Here is a 25,379-nt window from a genome sequence, read left to right on the forward strand (position 1 = left end):
CTTCCGTCGCCAAGACCCTCCCCGCGCCCGCCCCGGCGTTTGTCGGAGGCGCTGCCAGGCGCAGTACCGGGCCGGGCTGAAATCAGGTCCCCTCTTAGCCCCCTGAGGGCCATCATCTGTCCGGGCGTGTCCTTGCACGCAGCGAGTCGCTGCTTCCGCCAGGTCAGGTGTGGGGCTGTCCCCTCGGGAGCTCCATGTTTGCCTTGACCAGGATGTCCGCAGCGCTCAGCTTCCCTTGCTCCCGCAGGTACTTCATTATGTGCGGCCGCCGCCTCCAGGTGACCTTCATTCCATACTCGTGCTCGGGAGTATCTGCAACCAGTACTGCTGCCGCCTCCCCTCTCCCACAGGGCTCAGTACCAAGTGGCAACGCTTCTTCTGGGTGCCAGGCGTGACTACTTGGTGATAGAGTGTTGCTGCATCTCCCATTCCTTGGGGAAGGAACCTGTGCAGCCTCTGCATCTGATGGACTAGGGACTTCTTGCTCCACGGGCTGGGGAGCAGGCCCTCCACAGTTCTCTAGACTCTTCACCTGGATGTTGGCATTTGCTGCTGTCCCTTTCTTAGGCTGGTTGGGAGAGCACTGTGCATTCTTCCTCAAGCAATTTGGATCATCCAACGGAGGGACCGCATGTCCTTTTGGATTCTCAAAAGTTAAAGGAGGAAATCTGCAGGCTGCAACTCCTCGTGCATGAAATGAGCTGTGGTTGGCATCCTGATTATAGGACTTCTGAGGACCACGATGCTTCTTCTGGTGTGCTTTCAACACCAGTGGCTTAGTTGTGTCAAATTGTGGGCACACCTGAAGGGAAAGACATAATAATAAGATAAAACCCCAACCCTTTCCTACAGGCAATTCTACTTCCCCACCTTTTTCCAGTGTGTTCATTGAATAATCTGTTCTGCAGCAAAGCAAATGAATCACTAACAAAGCTGCTATGCATGAGATGCCTCTGAACTTCAACAATATGTTCTGCCACTGTTCTGTGGAAAGTCATTGGGGTGCAAGTGAGTTGATCACTGGCAGCTCACAAAGAACTCAAGATCTGGGTGTTAAAAGAAGTCTAAGTGATGTCTTCTCCTGTAAACCCTGCAGATTTAAGAAAGTTCAGAATGGATCCTTTTTGTTTCTGTGTCTTAGCATAACTCAAATAGATTTAAAGAACTAAATCCTCAGCCTTCCCAGAGAAGTAGAGGCTGAACAGGGAGAGCAACACAAAATGACTGAAGAATGCCCACTTAGCTCAATCCCCTTAGATTGTGTTAATACGATGTTCAAAATCTTCCCCCCAAGCATCTGTTTCAAAACAGACTTAACTGCTGTATTGTGGAGTAACAGATCACCCAAAATCCACTTCTACAATCAGCTTCCTATAGAAAAGATGGTCCAAGCTCAACAGTCTATATTTCTTTGAATGATTCTGGACTCAAACCCTGGAAATCCTTTTATTACAGTGTCCTTTGAATTCCTGGTTGTTAACAAAAAAGTCAGACTCTGTTTCAGGTTCCAGTTTGCCTTTCCCAAGAGCACACCAAACTGAGTTCTTGCTCCTGTAACTACAGATCTCCTTCAGCATTCCTGAGTCACTGCATAGTTCCTAAAAACACTGAGTGCAATTTAACTAAGGATGGTGATTGTCTGATGTGCAGCTGAACTGTTTGAATCCAAAGCCATTGTGCAGGAAAACAGAAATGATTCTGTAGTAATTGTATACTGACACATACTTAACATAGTCCCTGATTTTAAGGATATGTCCTCCTGGCTTCAGTGAACATGTAGGGTAGGTTTTACCTGTGCAGGAACCTAGCAGTGGAAAAGGTATGAAAAACTTAAATAATGCCAGAAAGAGAGGAGCAGAAAATCAGTTTCCATTGAAACAATTTGACAGACACTCTGCAGAGGATGCTTCCAGAAGTTACAAACCTACCACATTTTCCAAACTGAGAAATATTTAACAGTTTCAGTACCAATAGCTTCAAACAAATTTCAGAATACTTGTATTTTAGGAATCAAAGAGCAACCAGAGTGGATGTTTCCACCTCTTCCAAACAAAATGAATGCTTATTCACAGCAGTTATTTTACTTAGTGATTCACAAACTGAAGAGCTAACTGCCTCAAGCAGATAGAAAAAAAAATTTAAAGAGGAAAAAATTGAAGATGTCCTACTTCAAGATTAAGGCATCACAAAAATACAAAGGAATGTTTCATGCAGGTCTGAAACCACACTTCCTGACCTGCTTTGTGAAGAGCAGAGCCAAGCAGCAGTAATGTTTAAAGAGAGCTCCCCTAGGTGATGACTACTGTTGCATAGGAACAGTCTGTCTTTGCTGCAGCTGTTTGCTTTAAAAAAATAAATCTTTACATTACATGATACAAGGAGTATTTTAGGACATGGCAAACAGTCCCAAGATAATGAACCCATCAGAAGATTGGTATGGAGAGAAACTACTCAAAACACAGAAATGGAAAGAGGGCAGGTTAGAACAAATGATTCTGAAGTGAAAACCTATGTTCTCTAAAGTTAGCAGTGTCAGATTTAAACAATACACCCAGTACTTTAACATGTAACATTTAGAGTTCAGCAGTTATTTCAAACAGCAAGCCGATAAGAAAAATCTCCCCTAATGTTCATTTCGTGCAGAGTTTTTGGTTGCCTAGGAAAACAGTGTTTTCCTGATGGGAATAATTTTTCTAGAAAACAAATACTCATTAATCAGTAAACACTGCATAAGTTTATGTCTTCAACTAACCAAGACCTTAGTGCTTATTCTTGGAATGTAAAGCAACTCAAGCACTTATTTATGCTTTAGACTGATAGAGGGAATTCAGGTCTGGGCTAATAATTTTCCAGATCCAGAACAGATAACTTTCTGTTAAGACATACAGGAGCAACTGGAAAACTGCTGCTGTGGGATGCAGGAGGAAAGATAATTTATACCAACCCAGGCAGCAGAGGTGTTCAGGTCCACACGTTTTGTAGGCACACGTCTGGGATTCTCAGCCAAATGCAGTGGAGCTTCATAGCAATGGATGGGCCCTGCCCTTGGCTGCTCAAGGAAAACCAGCTCTGCCTTCCTGGCCTTGTGGGTACACTTCTTCTTTGGAGGCATCAAAAGGTGTGGTAAAACTGCTTAGAAACCTCATGATGCTTGTTGGAGCCAATTGAAGAAAGAAGGAAGCACCCCGAGGAGATGCTAAAGTACTCTTGAATCTGTAGAAGGCAAATAAATGGATTTGAAGAAAGACTTGTTTGGAAACCTCAGATACAGTTTATAACAAAAGCAAAACATTTATGCAACAGCACAGTGTACACATCTCAAGGCAGACTTGTTCCCAACAGTAGTTCTTGAACCTTTTGTCAATTTTCAGGTGGATTTAGAAATGCAGTGCAGGAATGGGAGCAGATGACCTACTGATCCAGCCATGTCAAATCAGCTATGAAAAGGAAAACCCAAAAAAACTTATTTTCATTTTTTCAATTCAATCTTGCTTGTAATGCCAAGGGCTAAGATAATCAGAACTCTTTCCCTTTCTGGTTGCTAACTATCTGTACATTTTAACTTCAAGAGACTAAGTTTGTTTTTTTTCTTTTTTACAAAACAGAGTTGACATCTCCCTCCTGTATTCTACAGATCTTGCATGATTTGTTTGCTTTGCCTAATGAATAAGTTTGAACTGAAGTAACATTGTATTTCATTTTCTGTTGGAAAACACATCACAGAATCAATTAGGTTGAAAGACCTCTCAGATCATCAAATCCATCTTTAGCCAGACGCCACCATGGCAACTAGACCATGGCACTACCTGCTACACTTCAGGGACAGTGGCTCCACCTCCCTGGGGAGCCCATTCCAATGTCTAATCACCTTTCCTGTGAAGAACTTCTTCCTAATGCCCAACTTAAGCTTCCCCTGGTGCAGCTTAGGACGATTTCCTCTTGTTCCATCACTGGGTGCCTGGGAGACAAGGCCAATCCCCACCTGGCCACAGCCTCCTCTCAGGCAGCTGTAGAGAGCAATAAGGTGCCCCTGAGCCTCCTCTTCTCCAGGCTGAACACGCCCAGCTGCTCCTCATGGGACTTGTGCTCCAGACCAGCTCTGCTGTCCTTCTCAGGACCCACTCCAGCAACTGAATGTCCTTCCTGAAGTGAGGGGCCCGGAGCTGGACACGGCACGGTGAGTGCCCCAGCAGTGCGGAGGAGAGAGGAACGATCCCTGCCCGGTCCTGCCGCCACGCTATTGCTGACACAGGCCAGGTGACCCCAGCCTTCTTGGCCACAGCTGGCTCGTACTCACCCAGCCTGACTTATCATAGATCAGCACGCACAAAGAAACTTGATAACATTTCCTGAGCGATGTATGAGACTGCAACAGCCTGACCGCTTACCGAAGTGCGGCGTGCTCCGGGAGTGCTGCGGGCCCCGCCAGCCCGCTGCAGCCGTGACACACTCGTTAAACGGTAACACCCCGCAGCTCTTCACCAGGAGTCAGCACGCTGCCGGCGGCCCGGGCGCACGGCGGGGCTCCCAGCCGCGGGCAGCATGGTTGAAGGAAGCTGCCGGCACTGCCCAGCCGGGTCCGGAGCGGCCGGCCCGGGACAGGGCCGAGCTGAACAACGCGATCGCGGCAGCCCGGGCTCTGTCCCGCCCGCACATCCGTATCCCCCGCCGCCGCCGCCGATTGGCCCGGCCCGCCGCGGTCCCGCCCACTGCGCGCCGATTGGCCCGACCCGCCCGGCCCCGCCCCCGCCGCCGCTCACTGGCGCAGGCCGGCACGTGACAGGGCCAGCGCTGCGCCGGGCGCCAAATTCAAACCGGGGCCGCGCCGGGAGCGCCGGGGTCGCTGCCACAGCCCTGCATCGGCCCTGCCCCGGCCCGGCAGCTGGTGAGTCCCGACCGCAGCCCGCCGCCATCCTCCAGGGAGCCTGGCAAGGGTCGGCACCCCTCGGCGGGCCGCGCTAAGGTCACCGCGCGGGCGGGAGAGGGCAGGGCCTGGGCTCGGCCGGGGCGGCAGGCCCCGCGGGAGCAGGTGAACCCGCTGGCCGGGGCGGCAGCGCAGGGGCTGGAGCGGGGGAAGGAGGAGCCGGGAGCGCTTTGGCGCTGCCCTCCGTGCTTCCTCGGGCAGGGCGCACACAGCGGTGCTCCCGGGCCCGTGCGGGGGTAGCAGATCGGGGCCTCCCTGGGAAGTGACGCGCTCCTGTTCCTGCTCTCGGGAACGCAGCCTGGGGGAGCTGGCGCAGGGCTCTTCCTTCGACGCTGCCTCTCCTTAAGGGGGTGGAGCAGATCGCAGAGGGCCATGCTTGTGCCGGCTGCCAGAACCCGCGTGGAATGATCGCCGGGCTGGCTGCTCCCTGTGCATAGGGCATCAGCTCAGCTTGTTATCTGCTGCACTCTGCTTTGTATCAATGTGGGGCATTCGTACTGAGAATTTGCTCGTTTACCTGCTGACCTCGTTGAATCTACCAATGCAAAAGGCCTCTTTTTTCTTGTTATTTGTTTCTATTCTGCTTGCCATCTCTAATGATAAGCAATAAGTACAATTTGCATATTGTTCAGGTATTGTTTGCAGAAAAGCACAGACTGTACCGAATTCCTGATGGCATTATTTGTAGTATTCTCACAGCATGTTACCCTGGAAGCAGTATCTGAATTTTATTTCCTCTGCTTCCTGCTTTATAGTCTAAACCACCTCTTGTCCAGCAGTTTGACATCAAAATTGTATGCTGCCCAATGATGACTTTATGTCAAATCTTAACAAATCTATGAAAGGAATTAGAAGTACATTTACTTGGTGTCTAGCTTAAAGCACCTTACCTCTGCTGCATTTATTGTGTGCCTTTGTAGTGTTCAGGGTAATCTCTGCTTCCCAGGTCTTAAACCATCTGTAAATACCCTTTTCACACAGGTTGTGTAATCTGCTGTTAGAGCAATCAACTGTAAGAATCAGCCCTGCTATTTCTATATTCTACCTCGCCTCCAGCTTGCTGGCTGATGCTGGTCACATTATAGCTAAGTTTTTCTGTAAAGCACATACACACTTTGCTCATTATAATGTACTTTGTGATGCAAGTTATCTACTCTGCAGATCTCTCTCCCATCCTGCTTACACAAGGTGTGGGTTAGGGAGGTATGATTTCTTAGTAGCCTTGTCAGCCTTTCAATTTCAATTTCCCTTTTGTGTTTCTAGCTTTGTAGCAACTGCTGAGAATGTGTGCTCTGTGGGAGGTCTTGAGATGATTTGCTGCAGCCTTTATGTTGTACCTTTTGTTTTGCAGGATTTGTTCCTCTCCCTTTCAATGGAGAGTGACAGTATAGACCAATAATGAGGACCAGCCCTCGCAGGCCCTTAATTCTCAAAAGACGAAAACTGACCCTCCCACAGAACGATGAATCCAGTACTTCAGCGAGAGATGAGAACAGAGGTCAGGATGAAAAGGCTCCTAAGCAGGAGCACAGACAGGAAGACCAACACAGCAGACAACCCAGAGATAAAAAGGACTGTGGCCTGCAGAAATTCCCAGCAGGAATAAAGATAATTGACCACCCTACAATGCCCAACACCCAGGTGGTGGCCATCCCTACAAATGCTGATATCCAGAGCATCATAGAGGCATTGACAGCAAAAGGAAAAGAGTGTGGCAACAATGGACCCAACAAGTTCATTCTCATCAGCAGTGGGGGCACATCCCACTCAGCTGGTCCAGCACCATCGCAGCACCTCCCATCAGAGAAGAAAGCCAGTGCAGCCATCAAGGCTGCAGTTAGCCAAGAAAGAGAGAAGAATGCTGCACAGACACCTGGTCTTGCAGGCAGTACAGCGCTCTGGCATTCAGGAGTTGATCCTGTGGCTGGACAGGAGCAGGAGACCAACAGTATGTAGCCTTTACCTTTTTTCTTGTCTTGGCAGACAAAGAGATGTGAAATGGGCCAAGGAGTGCACCACTTGCATCTTGGTTTGCAGTAATTATTAATATTTTGTTAATTACAAAATATCTGTGGATTGGATTTTAATAATCTACATAGCTTTGCATACGTAGTGAAATCTGAAGGATTACAGTGGACATATTTTTTTGGTGGGAGACATCTGAGCTTCTGACTTCAGTTTTGTGCTGTCTATTTCTTGAAGTACTAGATCAACATTGCCCTGTTTTGGTTGACAATAGTCTGGTTTAAGTGTTCTTTAGGCTGTAGCTCTTTTCAGAAATTGGTCATCTATGAATAATTAGGAATTCAAGGTGAATTCCTTCCACAATATTAGAGTTGCAATGCCATCTTTTAGCAGTGTGACTGGTGCCTTCTTTTTGACAGCTGAGATGAAGGAGTAGCTGAGTTACTTGTGGGAAAGCAGGGTTATGACAAGCTGTAGCCTACCTGGGCTTGAGTAAAGCCTTTGGCACTGTCTCCCACCCCATTATTCTGGAAAAGCTGGCAGCCCCTGGCTTGGTCAGGTTCACTCTTCACTGGGTTAAAACTGGCTGGATGTCTGGGCCCAGAGAGTGGTGCTGAACGGTGCTGCAGCCGGCTGGTGACCAGTCTCTGGTGGGGTTCCCCAGGGCTCAGGGCTGGGGCCAGTCCTGTTCACTCTGGATATCAATGATCTGGATCAGGGGATCAAGGGCATCCTCAGTAAATTCACAGATGACACTGAGCTGGGTGGGAGTGTGGATCTGCTGGAGGGCAGGAGGGATCTGCAGAGGGATCTGGACCAGCTGGATCCATGGGTCAAGGCCAATTGCATGACATTCAATAAGACCAGGTACCAGGTCCTGCAGTTGCATTGCAACAACCCCAGGCAGTGCTACAAGCTGGGGGAAGAGTGTCTGGAAAACTGCTCATCAGGAAAAGGCCTGGGAGTGCTGGTCAGCAGCAGCTGCACATGAGCCAGCTGTGCACAGGTGGCCAAGAAGGCCAATGGCACCTGGCCTGTACCAGCAATGGTGTGTCCAGCAGGACCAGGGCAGAGATTGTCCCCCTGTGCTTGGCACTGGTGAGGCCACACCTTGAGTTCTGTTTTCAGTTTTGGGTCACTCATGTCAGGAAAGACATTGAGGTGCTGGAGGCTGTCCAGAGAAGGACAACAGAGCTGGTGAAGAGTCTGCAACACAAGTCTGATGAGGAAGAGCTGAGGGTGCTGGGGGTGTTCAGCCTGGAGAAAGGGAGGCTCAGGGGGAGCCTTATCATCCTCTACCACTGCCTGAAAGGAGGCTGTAGAGCAGTGGGGGTTGCCTTCTTCTCCTAGACAACAAATGACAGGACAAAAGGGCAAAGCCTTAAACTGTGCCAAGGAAAGTTCACATTGGACATCCTGAAGAATTTCTTCCCTAAAAGGGTTGTCAAGCATTGGAACAGACTGTCCGGGGAGGTTTGGAGTCACCATCCCTAGAGGTGTTCAAGAAACAACTGGATGCTGCAGTCAGTGTCACGGTCTTGTTGATAAGGTGGTGTTTGGTCACAGGTTGTACTTGATGGTCTTGGAGGACTCTTTTCACCTAAATTATTGTGTGATTGTTACGTGGGCTTGTTATCCCAACAGGCAGTGGCGAGACAATGAGCTCCGTGTTGGACAACAGCCTCACCAACATCCAGTGGCTGGGGAAGATGAGATCCGATGGGCTAAATCCCTCTTCTGTGAAGGAGGACACAGAGAAAGAGAATCAGATGCCTCTGCGGGAAAGAGTCAAGGTAAGTAGGAGAATACGAGAGCATGTGCTAAAACTTTTGATAAGGCAGTAATCTATGTGGATCAGAATACTTGCAAGAATTAAGCATTGCTATTTCTAAGTAACCTGAGTTTGACCTTTACTGATATGAATAGCAGAATCCAGAGGATCCAGGGATGTTCCATGGGCCTTCTTGTCAGCTTCATGAACATTCATGTATCACCCTTTCTGTCTTTCAGACTGAAGAGGAAGCTGCTGCTGCTGCTGTTCCTACTGCTGCTGAGTCCTCCTCATGGCAGGATTCGGTGTCAGAACGACCTCCTTACTCCTACATGGCCATGATCCAGTTTGCCATCAACAGCACGGAGAAGAAGCGCATGACCCTGAAGGACATCTATACCTGGATTGAGGATCATTTCCCTTATTTTAAACATGTAGCTAAGCCAGGTTGGAAGGTAACAAGCAGGCCCTCAAGTTGCTGTGGGTGATGTTACATGCCTTCTGGATCAAAATAAAAAGTTGTCCCCCAGCCTGCAAAGCAAGATGGAAGCTCATTTAAACATTCCACCCCAAATACACTCTCACTCCAGATGTTCACTGTACCACTTCTTGTATCTCTTGCCTCATGCTACTTAAACAAGATGATGGGATATTTGATCACTGGAGTGAGAATAGGGATCTCAAGAGTACATAGAATAAGAGACTGAAGACGGGGTTGGCTGGGTACGCTGTGAACGTGAAAGTTTGGTGTTGTCTGCACTTTGGAATGTAATCCCTCTGCTGAGAGGTTTGAGGTAGGCCTTGCTGTGCTGATAACAAAACTACTGCTTTTCAACCTCCCCCTCTCTCCTTTCTCCACAGAATTCCATCCGACACAACCTGTCCCTTCATGATATGTTTGTCCGTGAGACATCTGCTAATGGTAAAATCTCCTTCTGGACTATTCACCCTGATGCAAACCGCTGCCTAACATTGGACCAGGTATTTAAGGTGAGTTGCCTCATGCAAAGAAAATAGGACAGGCTATCCAGTTTCTAAATGCCGCAATAGCCTGATGCACCTTATTTTAACTGTAAGGTCAAGCTGCTTTGACATCAGCCTCTTTGTAGAAGCTGGATTCAGTCACTTCACTTAACAAATAGACAAGCTCTGCATTTGAAAGAAAAGGTGCTGTGGCTGTGCTTTTGATCTGGAGCTTCTCTTAGATGTGTTTATTCTTCATGTGCTGTGCCAAATATAATAGTCAGGTCGTTCAAATTCTTAGCGTGGGCCTGATTTAAATTGCTAATGAGAAGATTTCTGCTGAGGCCAACCAGGTGTTCCTATGCTGTTTGATAAGTTAGTCATAGGATGGACTTGTCCTAGCCCAAATAGATATTTTAGGAAGATTTTGTTAGGGAAATAGAGCTTTGGAGACTAGTATAGGTGTGTTTAGACTCTTGTATTTTCTGCAGTGGGTGGGTAGAATTAACATTTGTTTGCTCAGATTGTACAAGTTTAAAATGTCCCATTTGTCTCCCTCTTTGGTTGATAACTTCATCTTAAATTTTTTTCCTGCTCAATGCCTTCTGCCACCAGCCGCTGGACTTGGGGTCACCAACATCGCCTGAGTACTCTGAATCAGTAAGAATTACCATCTGGCTCGGGGCTTGATCTTCCATTCTCTTCTTGCCAGTCACTGAAGGAAGGGACAACAGGCCTGGGGAGGGGACTGGGTCACTGCTGCATCCACTCACACAGCTCCATGCTTGCCCTTTGTGGGGACAGGGGTCTAGCCAATGTTTGACTGCCTTCAGGTGGTACAGTCTCTCGAGCTGGTAAAGCTGGACAGCTTTGAGCATCTTGGAAGTCTACTGCTGAAGTAGGCTGCAATGGACATCAGTAGGCTTCAGAGAACAAACCCAAACAGGTTTCTGGTAAAATCATCTCCATGGCAACAGTTCCAATATGTTCTGGAGCTCAAATCCAGAGAGAATAGGATCTCTGTGCTCCTTTTTCATTTTGGAATCCACTGCACTGTGAATGACTCTTGCAAGGAAGAACCTGTTTGCTGTTGCTCTCTCATTCAGCTGTTTTAACAGTGAAGAATTTGTAAACATCCAGTCAAACACTTTTCTGTCACAGCTACAACCTTGGCCTTCTTTCCATCTGCTCAGAATTCTGATCCCATTGTTGCCTCTGCTATTCCATTTGAGCACCTATCTGGTCTATGGTTTGTATGGACATCCAGTATACAATAAAGCCATCCTATTAATTGTTCCTCGGGCACTGAGGGTGCCAAAACCAGCTCACTTCTGCAGTAGAGTCTGCAGCTGGAGCAGCTCTGTCATGTTGTCTCTTTCCCTGCACAGCTTTTGGTGGGCAGCTGGCTTTGGGATGGCATGGCTGCAAACCGGCAAGTGGCACAGACCTAGAGCCAGCCTGAGTGCTGGGTGCTAACAGCTGCTCTCTTTGCATTAGTCTAGCACAGAGCTCTGGTTTCACAGTTCTCAGTGAGGCAGCAGAATAAATGTGGATCTTTTAATCTCTCTCTTTTCTCCTTCTCCTTACTTATCTCATAATGACTGCAGCAACAAAAGAATCGTCTTCCAGATCCTCTGAAGAACATGGGAAGCAAAACTGAACCCCAGAATTCACGTAAGTGTCCCCAGCAGTTTAGGGCCAAAGAGAATCAATTCAATAAATCTGGGGCATTTCCCCAGATTTCTTTAGGAATACAAGTGGAGTGTGTTATCCCTGTTTGCCAGCTTTTATGCTCCTTACATCCAGGTTTGAAATAGAAAACAGTGGTGTTGTGTCTGAAGGGATGAGATGGTGGGCATTGGGCACTCAGTTGGGATGAGAGCCCAAACTTAAGGGGTAGGATCTGCATGAAAGGTTATTTTCTTATCCATGAGGCTTCTGGCTTAGTATTTGTGTCCTTAAAATTAGCAGAGAAGGCAAGTGATCTGATCAAATGTTCCTTTTGGGATGTCTAGAAGGACTCTCCGTAAGGTGCCTGGGTTTCAAGAGGTAGCAGTGGAAAACAGGCAAAAGTGAGTCCCTTCTTTTTCCTTCCAGGCCGAAAGATGAAGCCTTTGCTTCCTCGTGTCAACTCCTACCTGGTTCCAATCCAGTTTCCTTTGAGTCAGCCTCTTGTCTTGCAGCCTTCTGTGAAGGTTCCTCTGTCCATGGCACAGGGAGCATCCCTTAACAGCTCAGAGACTTTGCAGAGCAATAAGCGTGTGTGCATTACTCCAAAGGTTGGTCTCTTGCTTTCCAAGGAGTTTTCAGGGGGGTTATTGTGGGGTTTTTTTTCCTGTTTTTTTTTTCTTTTTTTTATAAGGGGTGCGAGCAGGGGGCTAAGGAAGGTGTGGGGAGTTTTTTTTTTAAGAAGGGGTGAGTTTGTTTGGATTTTTTGCTTAATTTTTTTTATATCTCTTGCCTTCAATGAACCTTTTCTTCATATGGTTCCTTTGTGCACCTTTACTTAGGTGCTCAAAAACTCCAAGCTCCTATCAAGGAACTAACTAGTGATAATCCTTGCTATCCTTTACTGTCTCTAGGCTGACTACTACCTGGTAGTTTATTTGCTCCAAGGATGTTTCTCTAATTCACTAGAGGAAGGGGCTCTATGGCTTGGTCAAGACAATTAATTCACTAGAGGAAGGGGATCTATGGCTTGGTCAAGACAATTTTTCTTTACTGCTGGGATGTGAAGAAAGAAGAATGGGAGGAATGGCTTTGTTCTGATCCTAAAACATTCATATTTTTGATAGCTCTATAGACAAGTAACAATGAGGAGCTTCTGAATGGGTATATATTTCATGGAGTCTCTTCCCAGAGGATTTCCGTATCTGCTGTTTGCTAATTCTGTGGAGTTGACAGTTATTCTGGGCTCAGGAAAAACAGCTATTAAACAGATCTTTTTCTTGGCATTCACTGACTGCTCTTGAATGCTTAGACATTGTAAAGCTTTAGCTTCTTCCATCCTGTCTAACCATAATCCTATTTTCCTTTGTATGCCTGCTGCTTTGTGTTCTCTCCAGCTATGATTTATCTTTCTCCTGTGCTCTTTTTCTTTTGATAACCTCATTTTTTTTCTCTTCCTTCTCCTTGGTTTCTGGGAAAGCTGTCCTCATTCATTTTGTTATTCCCATTTAGATAATGTAAGAAGAAATCAAAGGGGTAATATTTTTCCAGAAATATTCAGCTCTCCTTCTGCCTATACTCCCAGAAGTTCCTCAGAGCAGGAGTTCTCTGAAGGGTATGACTTTGTCACTTAGCTAGATAGAATCCTTCCCATGTGATCCTTAGGCTTCTTTCTATCAACTTCACAGAGATCAATCTCAGCCTGTTATAATTACTGCTTCCTGAATATATTCCTCTTACCCTCTCTGCTGACCTTAAATGCCAGTCTTTTTCTTTTCTTTCCACTGTTATTTGGATTTTTGGGTAGCTGAGATCCTTGCTCACTGACTGCATGTCACCTGTGTTTCACTGTAGATGTCACTGTCTGCAGAAGACTCTCCCTGTTTGCGCCCAGCTGCTGTCAAGGAGGAAGCTCAATGTGATGCAGGTTTATTCTCCCCAACCCACTCCATACAGGAGAACAGCTCCCAGCCCGGTGAGGAATTGTCTTCTTTCCCAGAGGGTGCCTGTGTGAAGGAGGAAGAAGGCTCTCAGCTGGATCCCTGGCTGTCCCCATTTGCCTCAACTGTAACAGTCAAGGAAGAGCCAAGCTTGTTCTTCCCAGACTCATCCACAAAGGAGAGGAAACAGTTCACCGCACTCAAGTCCCCACTCAAGGCAGTTTCTGACTCTTTGGTTATAAAGAGGAGGGAAAGGCGGGAAGCGGGCAGGTCCAGAAGGAAGCAACGCCTAGCACTGCCTTGTTCAGAAGAGCCTGTCCTTGTTCTGCCAGAAAGCAGCGGCTTGGACCCTTTCCGGTTAGGGGCAGAGTGTCCCTTCTCCCAGGAAAACCAGCCCCTTGAGAACATATCACAGCTCAGCTGCTCACAGGGAGAAGAGGGGGCCTTTAAAACGCCTGTCAAAGACATCTTCGGCAAATTGCCTGTTTCTTCCACTCCCAGCAAAGTCTCAGCCACTACCACCCCTTCACTAGAGGTCCTTGATCCCTGGAAGTCTGCTTCCTTAGCCAAAGGAAGTCATGAGCTGGACTTCAGTCCAGTGAAAACCCTTCAGTTGCCATTCACACCCCTCCAGGACAACCAGGACTTGCTGGGTTTTAATAGCACACCCCTTAAAAACCCTCTCTTTGATTCTCCTCGAGAACTGCTCAGTACAGAATCCGGTGACATGGTCCTTGTGCCCCTCACAAGCTCTCCAGCATTTATTCGTGACACTTCCAAGCAATCCTCTGTTGAACTGACAGCCTCTGGCTTCACTGAAAACAGGTCACTCATGGAGGGCCTTATCCTGGACACCATGAATGACAGCCTCAGCAAAATCCTTCTGGATATCAGCTTTCCTGGTCTTGAGGATGAAAATTTAGGAACAGATATTAGTTGGTCTCAGCTCATACCTGAACTGAAGTGAACTGGCCTGAGGATTGAATTTGACTTGTTCTGATGTTAGAGAAAGAACTCCACTCTTCTGAGATTCATTCATGTAATCCAAGACAACTGCTTTGGACTAGTTCCCACATCCATGGGAGCAGAGAGCACTGACTCCTGCTAAGCTGGGAAACAGTCCCATCAGCTGCTATGGGCTTGCTTTCAAGATGCTGTAGACTTTGAGTGGAACAAGATGATAGAATTTCTCTAGCTTTGTGCTAGAGATAGCCTCTCTCCAGGGATTCTTATCATGAGAACATCTAGGTAGGCCCTGAATGGCGTTTGCTATTCAAGGTATCAGAGGAAACAATAGTACAATAGGAAAGAGCCCGGGAACCTCCTCCTAGCTCTGTCCTAATATCCCTTTACTTTGTATCCCCTATTACTTAGTATCTTCTGTCTAGTTTCAATGGCTGTAAATACTGTACATTCCTTTATTTAGCCCTTAATTATAATAAGAATAATAATTTTATTATTGTAGGGTTATGGGAATATTTGGCCTGGTAAGGGTTTGACCTAGAGTGTGTTGTCCATATGTTCACATCTCTTATATTCTTCTACCCTTGCTGAAAGCCCAATTATTTTTATTTTTTTTTAACTTCAAAAACACATTGGTCTAGGTTGTCCTAAAGCTGGCTGGGACAAAGATCTGAAAAACTGTTTATATGTGACCCAAGTCAAACTGAAACAGGTTATCTGGATTGCAGCATAAAATCTTGGTTTGGATTCCTTTTCCCAGGCTGGAATGGAGAAGGGCATGGATCAAGCCATATAGCTCTTCTGATTCCAGAGGTCTATTACATACCTAGAGGACTAGGTAGAGACACTGCAGTAAGATGGACCTCTATTGAATGGTTAAAGCTGCCCTCATTACAGTCAGCAGTTCAAAATATAAAAGGGAATATAAAATATATTATATTCCCTTTAAATATCAAGGGAATGCTGATATTTCCACTAAAAAATCACTTCTGGAAACACAAGGTATGTATTGCTTGGTGCAATAGAACAACTCCTCGTTCTCTAGAACTTAAGTCATGGAAGAAATTGCCATGGCAAAGATCTGATCCTTCTGCTTGCAGACAAATGGTGACTCCTGTATCCAAATACTCAATAAAGCTTCTGTGTGAATGCAGCTGAGTGTTATCTGTACCACCCCTAGCAGCCTGCTGGGATTGGCCCATGGCACGAGCAACCCCTTCTTATCTCATGTCTGTGTTTTGTGATCACTGAGTGAGTGACCATTTGGATGTTTTCAGGCCTTGTTGGCCAAAGCACGTTGGATTTAGTTAACCCACTGCTTCATAAAACACACTTTTTCCTGCTGCTTATGGGTAAATCCTGACTGAGTGAGAAGCATACAAACATCACAACAGCACCAGCAGACTAATCTCTTTATCTTCTAAACGCAAAACAAATATTTCTTGAAAGTATTTCTACCTTCCCCTATAAACGTAAAGCCAGTTTTAGATGTGTGTGGTTTTCAGAACCATAGTGCTCCTGTGTACTTGTTAGAGGTTATTTGCCCTCATAAAATGTTTCCAAACTTTGGTTTAATGGTTATAATTTCAGTTCTTCTGGGGTTACAAGGCTGCAGACGGGGCCTGGTTTCGCACACTTTCTACTCGTACATGTTACACAGCTGTTAACACTCTGCTTGGCTCTCCCAAGGCATCCTCTCTCCCTTTCATCTCGCTTCTTGCTCCTGAGAGGATGTGTGCACATAACTGACAGCTGACAGCCAGCTAACTAAGATCATGTCTCCAGCAAATACTGAAATTTTCTTGTCCATGGTGTCAATTCCAGGCAGGTGCTCCCCTGCTGTCCCTGTCAGCTGAGGTACTCTGATGGCCCCCTCACATTTTATTTTGAACATAATATTACCAAAGTTTTGTTTCCCTTCTTGTTATGTGTTTCAGTGAGAGCACTGCTCAAGGCCAACCATATAAAAAACGATGGAGGGAACAATGGAAAAAATTACAATAAGCAATTCTGCCTCTTGCTCCCAGAAGAGATGTCCCAGTGTTTTGGCCAAAGAAGTGTTGGTGAGGACTTAATCACAAAACATGACTATTTCTCTCCATTTATGTTTGCCTGATATTCTGCCTGGATGCTTTCCTTGAGGAAAGGCAGTTATCAGCTGTCCCTCTGCAGGCTCAGAATTAGGGTTATAGTGTAGAGGTGTGATCCTGTCAGACAATGGATGCCTCTGTCCCCCCTCCTGCAGTAAGAGCACAGCCATGCTTCTTGTCTTCTCATCAGCCCAAGAGCAGGAAGGCACAGCTCTTCACACCCTTTGCACAGCACTCCCAGGCCTCCTCTGGGTAACCTGTAGGAGCATCCCAGGATTGTCCTTGCATTCTGATAAGAGACAAAGCTGTTTAACACCTTCTAGCCTGTAAAAGCAAACATTAATTTAGGATAAAAATTTTAAAGGATCTGGGACACACAAATCTACAGGGAGCCAGCAAGTGCTGTGGATGCTCTGCTCCTCTGAGAACTCTGATACCTGGAGTATGACAGACCCAAAGGAGAAGGTAATTCCCTTTCATTGGTTGAGTGGGGTTCCTCCCATTATGTTTTGTCAGCTTCAAAGGACTGGATGCCCCCTGAGATGAGGTAAGCAAGGACGATTGCCACCCTATTACTTTTGCAGCTTGGCTGGTAGCAGAGAAACTTGATCACTTCCCCATATGGAAGAAAAGAGACCCTATTTTACATTGCAGAAATCTTTTTATGAGGGTGCCAGGCCTTCATTTCTCCCAGAAGGCAGTCTAGCTCTTAACAAAAGTGAAATTATTTTTTTTAGCAGAGCACCTGACTTCCTCTTTAAGATGCACAATAGACTCAGAGAGAAAAACTACAGGCTTGAAAAATGTGAGCTGATTCCTGAACAGAAATAGTTTCTATCCCCACTCCCCTTTTTCCAGAAGAGGTGAGAGCTACAACTGGATAAAAAGATATTCAGGGCATAACAAAGTATTAGCTGCCTGAGATTAAGAAGAAATGTCCCGCTTCACTACTCATCTCAGACTAGCTTCTTGCTTTGAAACAAGCAGAGTTGCAGAACGTCAAGACCATGAATCTGAGCTGCTGATGCAGGTCAAATGACACATTTGTCCTTGTGTTTCAGTTACAACACTCCTTGGAAAAATAAGCATAATAAATACCCAGTTACAGTTTACAGGCAAAAGATTATGCAAAGCAGATTCTCTTCCACATCTCAAAATCTCTGGGAAGTCATTATATAGAGCACACTGATGAACTGTTTGCATACAAATATATAATCAGAATTATTTATCCTCCACATCTTTTCTTTTCTGATGTACCAAATTTAAAACCAGAAACATCTAATGATGTTATTTAATAAAGTCAAGGAAAACAGCCAGCACAAATTATTATTGAACTGCAGTCAGACATGGATTTATGCTCCGGTGCCTGCTGTGGGTCTCTATTACCTTCTCATGCACATAAAGGAGGTTGCTGCCAACAGGGCCTCTGTTTATTTAGCTGTGCAATTTGTAGAAGGTAGGTTTACTGTACTCATCTGTGGTTACAAATATGAGATTGGCTCATTAGAACCCTGACTGTTTAATGGGTGAAAAAATTTTCCAACAGGACAAAAAAACCGCATCTTCACTGGACTTCACTGGAAGAATCTCTTAATACTGTTGATATTTTCAATAGAACACTGTTTATCACTAGCAGTAGGGTATCTTTTCTTGTGCATTGTGTTCTTTCATATTTGATGCATTTTTCTGTAAATTTTAATAAAGACAAAGTTTTGGATAATATCATTATGCAACAAGCCAGACCATTCCATCTCAACTTTATACTTTCTCATGAAGTAACATGTTTAGATTGCTTACATGTTTTAGGGGTTCTCACTCTGAATTCTGAGACTGCATGTTTATCTATGCCCAAAGCTATTTTGCATTCTGGAATTGTGTTTAAGCTGGAATTTCTATTGTGGATAATGCATGTATATTGCAAAGCCCCAAAACACTTGATTTAGGAGAATTTATATTAGTCTGCTAGTCTAATCCATCCTGAGTTATCAACATGTATTTTCCACTTCAAGCTTCACTTTAGGAAAGCTTCTGTTTGAAGCAGTTTTGCCTGCTCTCATGGTAGCCTTAAAGTTTTGGACAATTTGATGTATTTAGTATCCAATCCAACTCCTCCATGAGGGGAAGAAAGGTCAGGAATGCAGCAAAACTGACACCATAAAGCACATCCTTTGGAACTTGCAGGATCACTGGAGATGCCTTCAGCATCAGTATTGTTTTCCAAGTAACGACACAGAATGGTCTGATTCCACATTTCTGAGGAGCTCCATGCTGTAGCTAATTAGTTCCTGATGGCCTGCACTCTGCTATGCATACCCAAGGGACTGGCATGCTGCAGTGATAAGGGCTCTTTTGCTCTTTCCCATGGCTGACTCTCAGGTCTTATTTATTTGCTGTTTTATTAAAATCTTGAAGTCAGGAGACCATGAGATAATCTCAGCTGCCATTTAAATCATGCCAAGACCTAGCCATTAAGAATGTAACCAACAGCTGGTGCACGTAACAAATGCAGCCCAAAGGCTAGGAAACCAAAGGAGTCCAGTACTTAAAATCAAAAATAAAATTACATTGTTACAGTAGCATTGTTATCCATCAAATCCCTGGGGTGATAACACATCCCTCTGCCACTGTATGTGCATTGTGTACACAAAGCTGCTTCTGCACTACAAATACTACTGTGCTGGTAATTCCATCATAAAATCCTGAATTGTCTGAGCAGAAAATAGCAAAAATGAATATCAGCCTCAGGTAGAGTTATTCTAGTGGGGAGAGAAGGGGCAGAGAACACAGGGAATGCAGTTCAAGCAGCCCAATTGCTTCTATAAATAAGAGCACAAGAATATTTTGCTCAGATTAAAAAAACACTTTTGTAGCAAACCTTTTCTTGAAAAGACCTAGCACCTCCTCGCTTTGTAAGGATTTTTGTCAGGTTGTCCTCCTTGGCTTTGACGTTTCCCTTTTTATGAGCTGAGTGAAAATTTTCCAGTTTTTGGCTGTTACAAAGATTCTTTTTAAAAATCTATTTCACATCCTTAGCAGAGTCAGCTGGCAACTAAAATCTGAGAAGAGATTTATTCAGTACAGAGTGTGCCTCAGCACAGACTTGCTGGAGTGTACGGAGATTTCTTCCTGAACTTGTTCTTTGTGACTTCCAGCAGCTGAGCATGGCAACATGAGCTCTCTTGTGTCCAAGGGACTTCTGCTGGCCACAGGGAGTGGGTCACACAAAAAAAGATCTTGGTCAGATGAAAATGTCTCAAAGAGTCAAATGGAGACAGGGTTCAGAAGACAAAGAATCATGGAATCATCTAGGTTGGAAAATACCCTTAAGACCATCAAGTCCACAACTAAACCATGTCCCTAAGTGTCACAATCTACACATTTCAAATACCTCCAGGGATGGTGACTCAGCCACTTCCCCAGGAAGCCTTCTTCCAATGCTTGATAAACCTTTGAATGAAGAAATTTTCCCTAATATTCGTTTCAAACCCGCACTGGCACAACTAGAGGTTGCTTGAGAGCATAAAGAGTCAAAGGTTGGATAAGCACCACTGATCCAACAGTCCTCAGGTTTAAGACTGGGGCAAAATGTTCAGCTACCACAGAAAAGCATCAGAGATGTGAAATACTTATTTCTGGTCTTGGGTATGACTCTTTTACAAGGGCTGGGCCCAGTGCCTTGCATGTAGCAGCAAGGAGAGAACACACTGTGGAAAAGGTGCAAATTCACTGAGCAGGACTGAGGTATTGTCCCTGAAAAGCCATCCACAACGGGAGCATGACTTTAAAGATACACTCTGTGAATACTGATGCTTGAATTATTGCATTTCTAAATACAAGTCAGGAGAACGGGAGGTGGGCTGCAACACCCTTTGGAGTGGCTGACTCCCCCACTGCTGAAGTTAATTTCAGCAAGTTATGCTGCTGATGAAGAACTTGATTGATCTCAACTGCTTTAAGGTGCAAAAGAAGCCGTTTGCAAACAAATAAAACAGCAAACATCACAGTACACCTGGCAACTGCTGACAGGGAAGGTTTCCACAGTATCTGATGGGGGACTCTGAAAGTAAAACCTGTCCCCAAATGAAATGACACTGGGGGCAAAACCAGCCCTCAGAGAGATTCTTACCTTCCAAGGACTATATCTGGGCTTCATTTTTAGCAAGGTGAGATCTGCTGTGATTTTATGGTTAGCTGAGCACAGGCAAAAAGTGAACAGGTCATTGTCTTTTTTTCATTCTTCTTGCTGTTTCACATGGAAAAAAAAAAGTTATTATAGAAGCCCATAAACAGCCACTCAAAGCACCTTGCCAAGACTCTGTAGGTGGTTTTAGTAATAAGCCCACACATATGCATACCAAATTAAGCTTTACCAGGCAACTCTAACTGTGCTGGCTTTTACTGCTCAAGTATTCAGCTCTAGGGACATCCTCTGGAAGGAGCCTTAATGGTGTAAAGTTTTCATCATTATTTTTATGGCATTATGCAGAGACTTGGAAAAAATTGCCTGCTAAGTGCATTCTTAGCCTCAAGCTAAGTGGATAATGGAAATATTGTTGTCCATACGGGTGGGAAGTGGAGGGTCAGAAAAATGAAACAACTACAGAGAGACACATAGAGGAGAGACACCTTTGAGACAGCACATTTCCAAACACTGTGCTATCGACCTTAAATGAGTAACTACCCTTCATCTCAGGCTCTTGCACTCTTTTATGGGTAAGCAAATTCCTACCAGGAATTATTCTCTACTTTAAACCTCATGCTGACCACAGAGAAGCTCTAGCATGGGTAAGACAGTTGCCATTGCTATGTGCATCAGTGGAGATGCACATCAGTGGAGATTCTTTCCCCTCCTGAAAGCAAAGGCAAAGTCTTCCAGTATGATCTGTGTAATGGAAGTGGAAATTTTGTATTGCCTGCTGCACAATCAGCTGTCAGTTCTGTGGCAATGATAATTCCAACCAAACAGAAAAGGCCCTTTTTAAACACAGTTTAGCCCAAAGAAGAAAATCAATACAGACAGGACACAAATCATTATATTTATAATGATATTATATTCATAACTGTATTTATAATGATCAATAAATATTTATACAGCAGAAGAATTTCATATTAGACAACATTATTCCAAGTTTGCCATGGTGCAACCATAAATCTATCCCATAGGGCAGACAACTACAGAGACTTGACCCTAAATTACCTAACTAAGCAAACTATTCTACTTTCTGACTGACCTTGCTGGCAGGACACACTTTACTGTCCAGCAGCTGAGCTAAACATTATGTACATCTGAGATGACATTTACCTCAAGGAAACTTGCCAGACATACTCACAGATATAAATACTGCAACCTTTTCCTTATTATTTCAAGAATACAAAGGTATTTTATTATACAAATAGACAAACTGAAGGGAATTCAAAGCAGAGGAGCCTTTTCTTTTTCAAAGAATCTTTTTCAGAGATGGAAGGGAGAGAGAAGCATGCATGGTTTGCCTGAGTAAGGTTTGTCCTCTCATTCCTCCTCTGCACCATCTGTGCATGCACAGACTGCACAGGCTGTGAGAATGCAGGAGAATGAGCAGAAAGTTGCCTCATTGTTACCCTGCAGTATCCACCACAAGGAATCTCCTGGCTCTGACATAGTTGCTATACCCAGGGTCACTTTTACACCCACTTGAAGCTTACACTACTACTGAGGTGGTGCACTGGAAACTGGTGTAGTGTAAAAACCACCTCTGTGCTGGTTACGTTATGTGGGAGCTATTGCTGAGCTCTGTAAGCACCCAGATTGTCACAACAGAAATATGAAGTTCTCCATCTATAATCCACCCTCCCACCTGCACTGTGTGGAATCTCAGGGGGACAAAATAATAGTTTCCAAACTGTTGAAAGAGATAAATTCAAAGCTGAAAAGAAATCTCTAAGAAAGAGAAGCAACCATTAGAAGTTGCGAAAGCAGCAGGAGAATATTTATAAGAGGAATTATTAGGCTAGGTAAAGTGAGATATAGGGAAAATCTGGGGCAGAAGGACCTCAGTCAGTGAAATTTAAAGCCAAACCAGTGAAAGCCCTCAACAGAGCAGCTTCTCAAACAGCTGGGATACTCTCTACTGCTCCTGACAGAGGAAAGTAAAACCTTTGTCTCACATTCTTTAATCCGCCACTTGCTTTCTTCAACAGAGTCCATTTTTCCCCTTTACTACTCCAGGTGCTATTAATGAATTTCTTCCAAGAGATGAGTAGCTGACTGGAGTATATTGATCTTCTCTTGCTTCTTGGCTGGGCAAACTGGCTTCTGGGAAATGCTGCTCTTCAGGGCCTTTCCTTAGCAGTATGGGCACTACTTCTGATTTCCTCAGGGCTTCTCAGGCACGGAGGTGATCAGGTCCAGGGACCAACACCCATGAACACAGCTAAAGTACTTAGAACCTGGAACCTTTTGCCTCAGAGCTCCCACTGACCTGTAACTGCTTGAGCTGGAAGGCCAAGCTGGCAGCTGGAGCAGGGAGAAGGGCTCTTATATTCTGTGGAGGCAGAGTGTTTCTTCTATTGTCCAAATAGCACTCTTACACACCCTGTAAAGATTTCTGTATGAAGGGTGCAGAATATCGAGCTATAATGGGTTATGATTATTTGATGTGACTGCATCAGAAAATAGTTTATTGTTGTGTACGGGATTATGTATGAATATTTGCATCAAAATCAGTTTTATTTTTCTAATACAGGCTACTGGTGATTCATACATTATTTTTCAGGGCCTGCAAAAGATGACTTGGGAAAGGTATAACTGCTGCAAATTCCCCTTAAATTTACTGCACTGTCGTCTGATTTCTCATTAGAAAACCTATAGAAGTGTCCATTCTGAAAAAAAAATTAAAAAACCACAAAGCCAGAAATCACCTAACCTACTTAGTAAATGAGTTCTGTTTAGGAAGAACAGGATGGAAAAGGTAATAGCTGAGTAGAAAATAAACAGTGACCTAGAACCTATCATGTCTTTGATGGGAGAATGTAGTACCTTAGCAGATTTCACCCCCATAAAAATGCTGGGATTTTTTGCTAGATCTAGGAACTAACACATCACAGCATATAAAGAGTTAAGTGACCTAAATGTGCTTCTAGCTTCACTAGAAGCAGAAGTGATGAAGAAAGAGAGAAAGCTTCAAACAAGACTTGAAGATTCCTCCCCTTTTAGGCACAAAGAGAGAAATACTTGATGAGTTAGGGACCAGGACTAACTGGTGAGACCCAAAAACAGAACTGCTCAAGCAATGGCTCCAGTCCAGCTGCAAGGCAAACCAATTCTGATCAGGCTTTGCCAAAATGCTGTGCAAAATAAACTAATAAAAGGTGGTTAGCTGCAAAGAGGTGCTGGGACTGGGAACTAGGAGAGCTCCCTCCTCTTCATTCCCACATACACATCCAGGGTGGGAGGTGATCTCATCAGAAATTGTGTAACTCTGCCCATAGACTTCAAGGCAGGGACTGTAGGTGATCTGCTCCTGAGATGCAGCACTTTACAGTCTTAGGGTCCATTCTGAGGCTTTAAGAAAATTGGCCTTTGGTAACAAGTGGCCTTGTTACCATCATCTGCCTTGTTGTGGCTGAGGGATTCACAGTCAGCAGGAGGGGAAGAACCTCTTGGCCCTGTGTGAGAGTAGAGATGCATGATTCTGTACTGGTTTACATGGATGGTTAAAGGGCCTGATGGCAAGACTCAGAGGATACTCAGTGGGGCCACAGGAGGTAAAAGTGTGTGTAAATCAGGAATCAGAGCAACCCACAGGCAAAAAAACAAGACTGTGGGAACATAGGTTCCCTGGAAATATTCATTACTTAAATTCTCTTCTTAATTTGACTCACAGAGAGATAAGGACAGTTCAAAACACCTCTGAGCTGTTTTTGAGACTCTGCCTGCATTATGGTATTGAAATTTGGCCTTGGACTACAAAGCAGTTAAAATGTATTTCCACTCCTACTCCTGAAAAATCTAGTGCTGTGATTTGGTGGAAACCATAATACCTTGTATTGGATTTGCTTCTTAATATTTAATACTCACTTTTTTATACACAGTCTAGAACACAGAAATAATTGGTATCAGTAATACTGGAATCTTACTACTAAGATAGAAAACAAACAAAAGGAGCAACAGAAAGTGTCCTTTTGCTGTAAGTTTTGTAGTCAGTTGCTGCTATTCCTTCTGTGATGCACATGAAAGCTGTTTCACCCCTTGCTGGCTTTCCTGGAAATGTAATGCTGTCCTTAGCTTCACAGCTGAGTAAAGTTTTGGTTCCTCCCCTGCACCTGATATCAGAGCTGGTGCTTAGCAGGGCAGGGCATTAACCAGAGAAAAGGGATCAAAAGGAGACAGCATCAGTTCAAGCAGGACAATATGGAGACAGAAAGTTGAAAAACAGAGCTCTGCCATGTCCTGTCTGCCCTGAGAGAAGGGATGTCTGCTCTGGTCCAGACATCCCACACTGCAGTAGTGTCAGCACTCTTTTGGTATAAACAGGGAGCCAAGTCTGCTGGTATCAACAAGCCAGTGATTTTAGGCTCCTGCAACATCAGAGGGAACTGCCTTTGGTAGAGTGGAGTGGAAATGAGGGCAGAGTCGGGCACAACACAGAGCCTGCCTTGGCTGGAAGCAGAAAGCAGACCTTCAGCAATTCATTCAAGCTACACAGAACAACCCTTCAGCGCAGCCTATTGCAAAGGCACGGCACTCTCTGCAGAAATGACACTGGGCATGCCTGCCAGCAGCCTTGAGGAGAATACTCTCCCATTTACCAAGGCACTGCATCATCTTCCAGGCTGACCCGAGCTGCTGCCAGGATTTACAGAGACACGGGGAAGCATCAAATCCTCCGGGCAGAGGCAGCGGAGCGCGCAGCCTGCCGCCGGCTGCTGTAGCGTGTCCCCGGGAGCCGGGGACAGGAGGGCACGCACACGGACACGGACACGGACACACGGACACGGACACGGACACACACACGGACACGGAGACGCGCGGTGCGTGCGCGCAGCCCGCCGAGGTAAGTCCAGCCCCCAGCATCCAGCGGGGCCATCCTTCTGCTGCTGGATTTTTCCAGCCGGAG

At 45.2% G+C, this 25,379-nt stretch overlaps 2 protein-coding genes across 5 annotated transcripts; one reads left to right on the top strand and one right to left on the bottom strand.

Moving 5' to 3' along the window:
• Positions 1 to 17: 17 nt before the first annotated feature.
• RHNO1 (RAD9-HUS1-RAD1 interacting nuclear orphan 1) lies at positions 18 to 4,698 on the bottom strand. Of its 2 annotated transcripts, XM_074534946.1 has the most exons (3): positions 4,389 to 4,698; positions 2,945 to 3,213; positions 18 to 802 (listed from the first exon to the last, which is right to left on the bottom strand). In XM_074534946.1, the coding sequence occupies exons 2-3, from the start codon at positions 3,110 to 3,112 to the stop codon at positions 164 to 166; spliced, it is 807 nt and encodes a 268-aa protein (XP_074391047.1). In that variant the 5' UTR covers positions 3,113 to 3,213; positions 4,389 to 4,698; the 3' UTR covers positions 18 to 163. The 2 variants fall into 2 exon arrangements, with proteins under 2 accessions (XP_074391047.1, XP_005494609.2); XM_005494552.4 differs by lacking the exon at positions 4,389 to 4,698 and having other exon boundaries at positions 2,945 to 3,229.
• FOXM1 (forkhead box M1) lies at positions 3,082 to 15,370 on the top strand. Of its 3 annotated transcripts, none has more exons than XM_074534936.1 (9): positions 3,082 to 4,460; positions 6,276 to 6,872; positions 8,534 to 8,682; positions 8,900 to 9,115; positions 9,522 to 9,650; positions 10,239 to 10,283; positions 11,231 to 11,297; positions 11,721 to 11,902; positions 13,146 to 15,366. In XM_074534936.1, exons 2-9 carry the CDS (start codon positions 6,323 to 6,325, stop codon positions 14,196 to 14,198), a joined length of 2,391 nt encoding a protein of 796 aa, XP_074391037.1. In that variant the 5' UTR covers positions 3,082 to 4,460; positions 6,276 to 6,322; the 3' UTR covers positions 14,199 to 15,366. The 3 variants fall into 3 exon arrangements, with proteins under 3 accessions (XP_074391037.1, XP_026653514.2, XP_074391038.1); XM_026797713.2 differs by having other exon boundaries at positions 3,082 to 4,885; positions 13,146 to 15,365; XM_074534937.1 differs by lacking the exons at positions 10,239 to 10,283; positions 11,231 to 11,297; positions 11,721 to 11,902 and having other exon boundaries at positions 3,082 to 4,885; positions 13,146 to 15,370.
• Positions 15,371 to 25,379: the final 10,009 nt, after the last annotated feature.

Source organism: Zonotrichia albicollis, chromosome 2 (genome assembly GCF_047830755.1).
Source record: "Zonotrichia albicollis isolate bZonAlb1 chromosome 2, bZonAlb1.hap1, whole genome shotgun sequence".
Classification (NCBI taxonomy): Eukaryota; Metazoa; Chordata; class Aves; order Passeriformes; family Passerellidae; genus Zonotrichia; species Zonotrichia albicollis.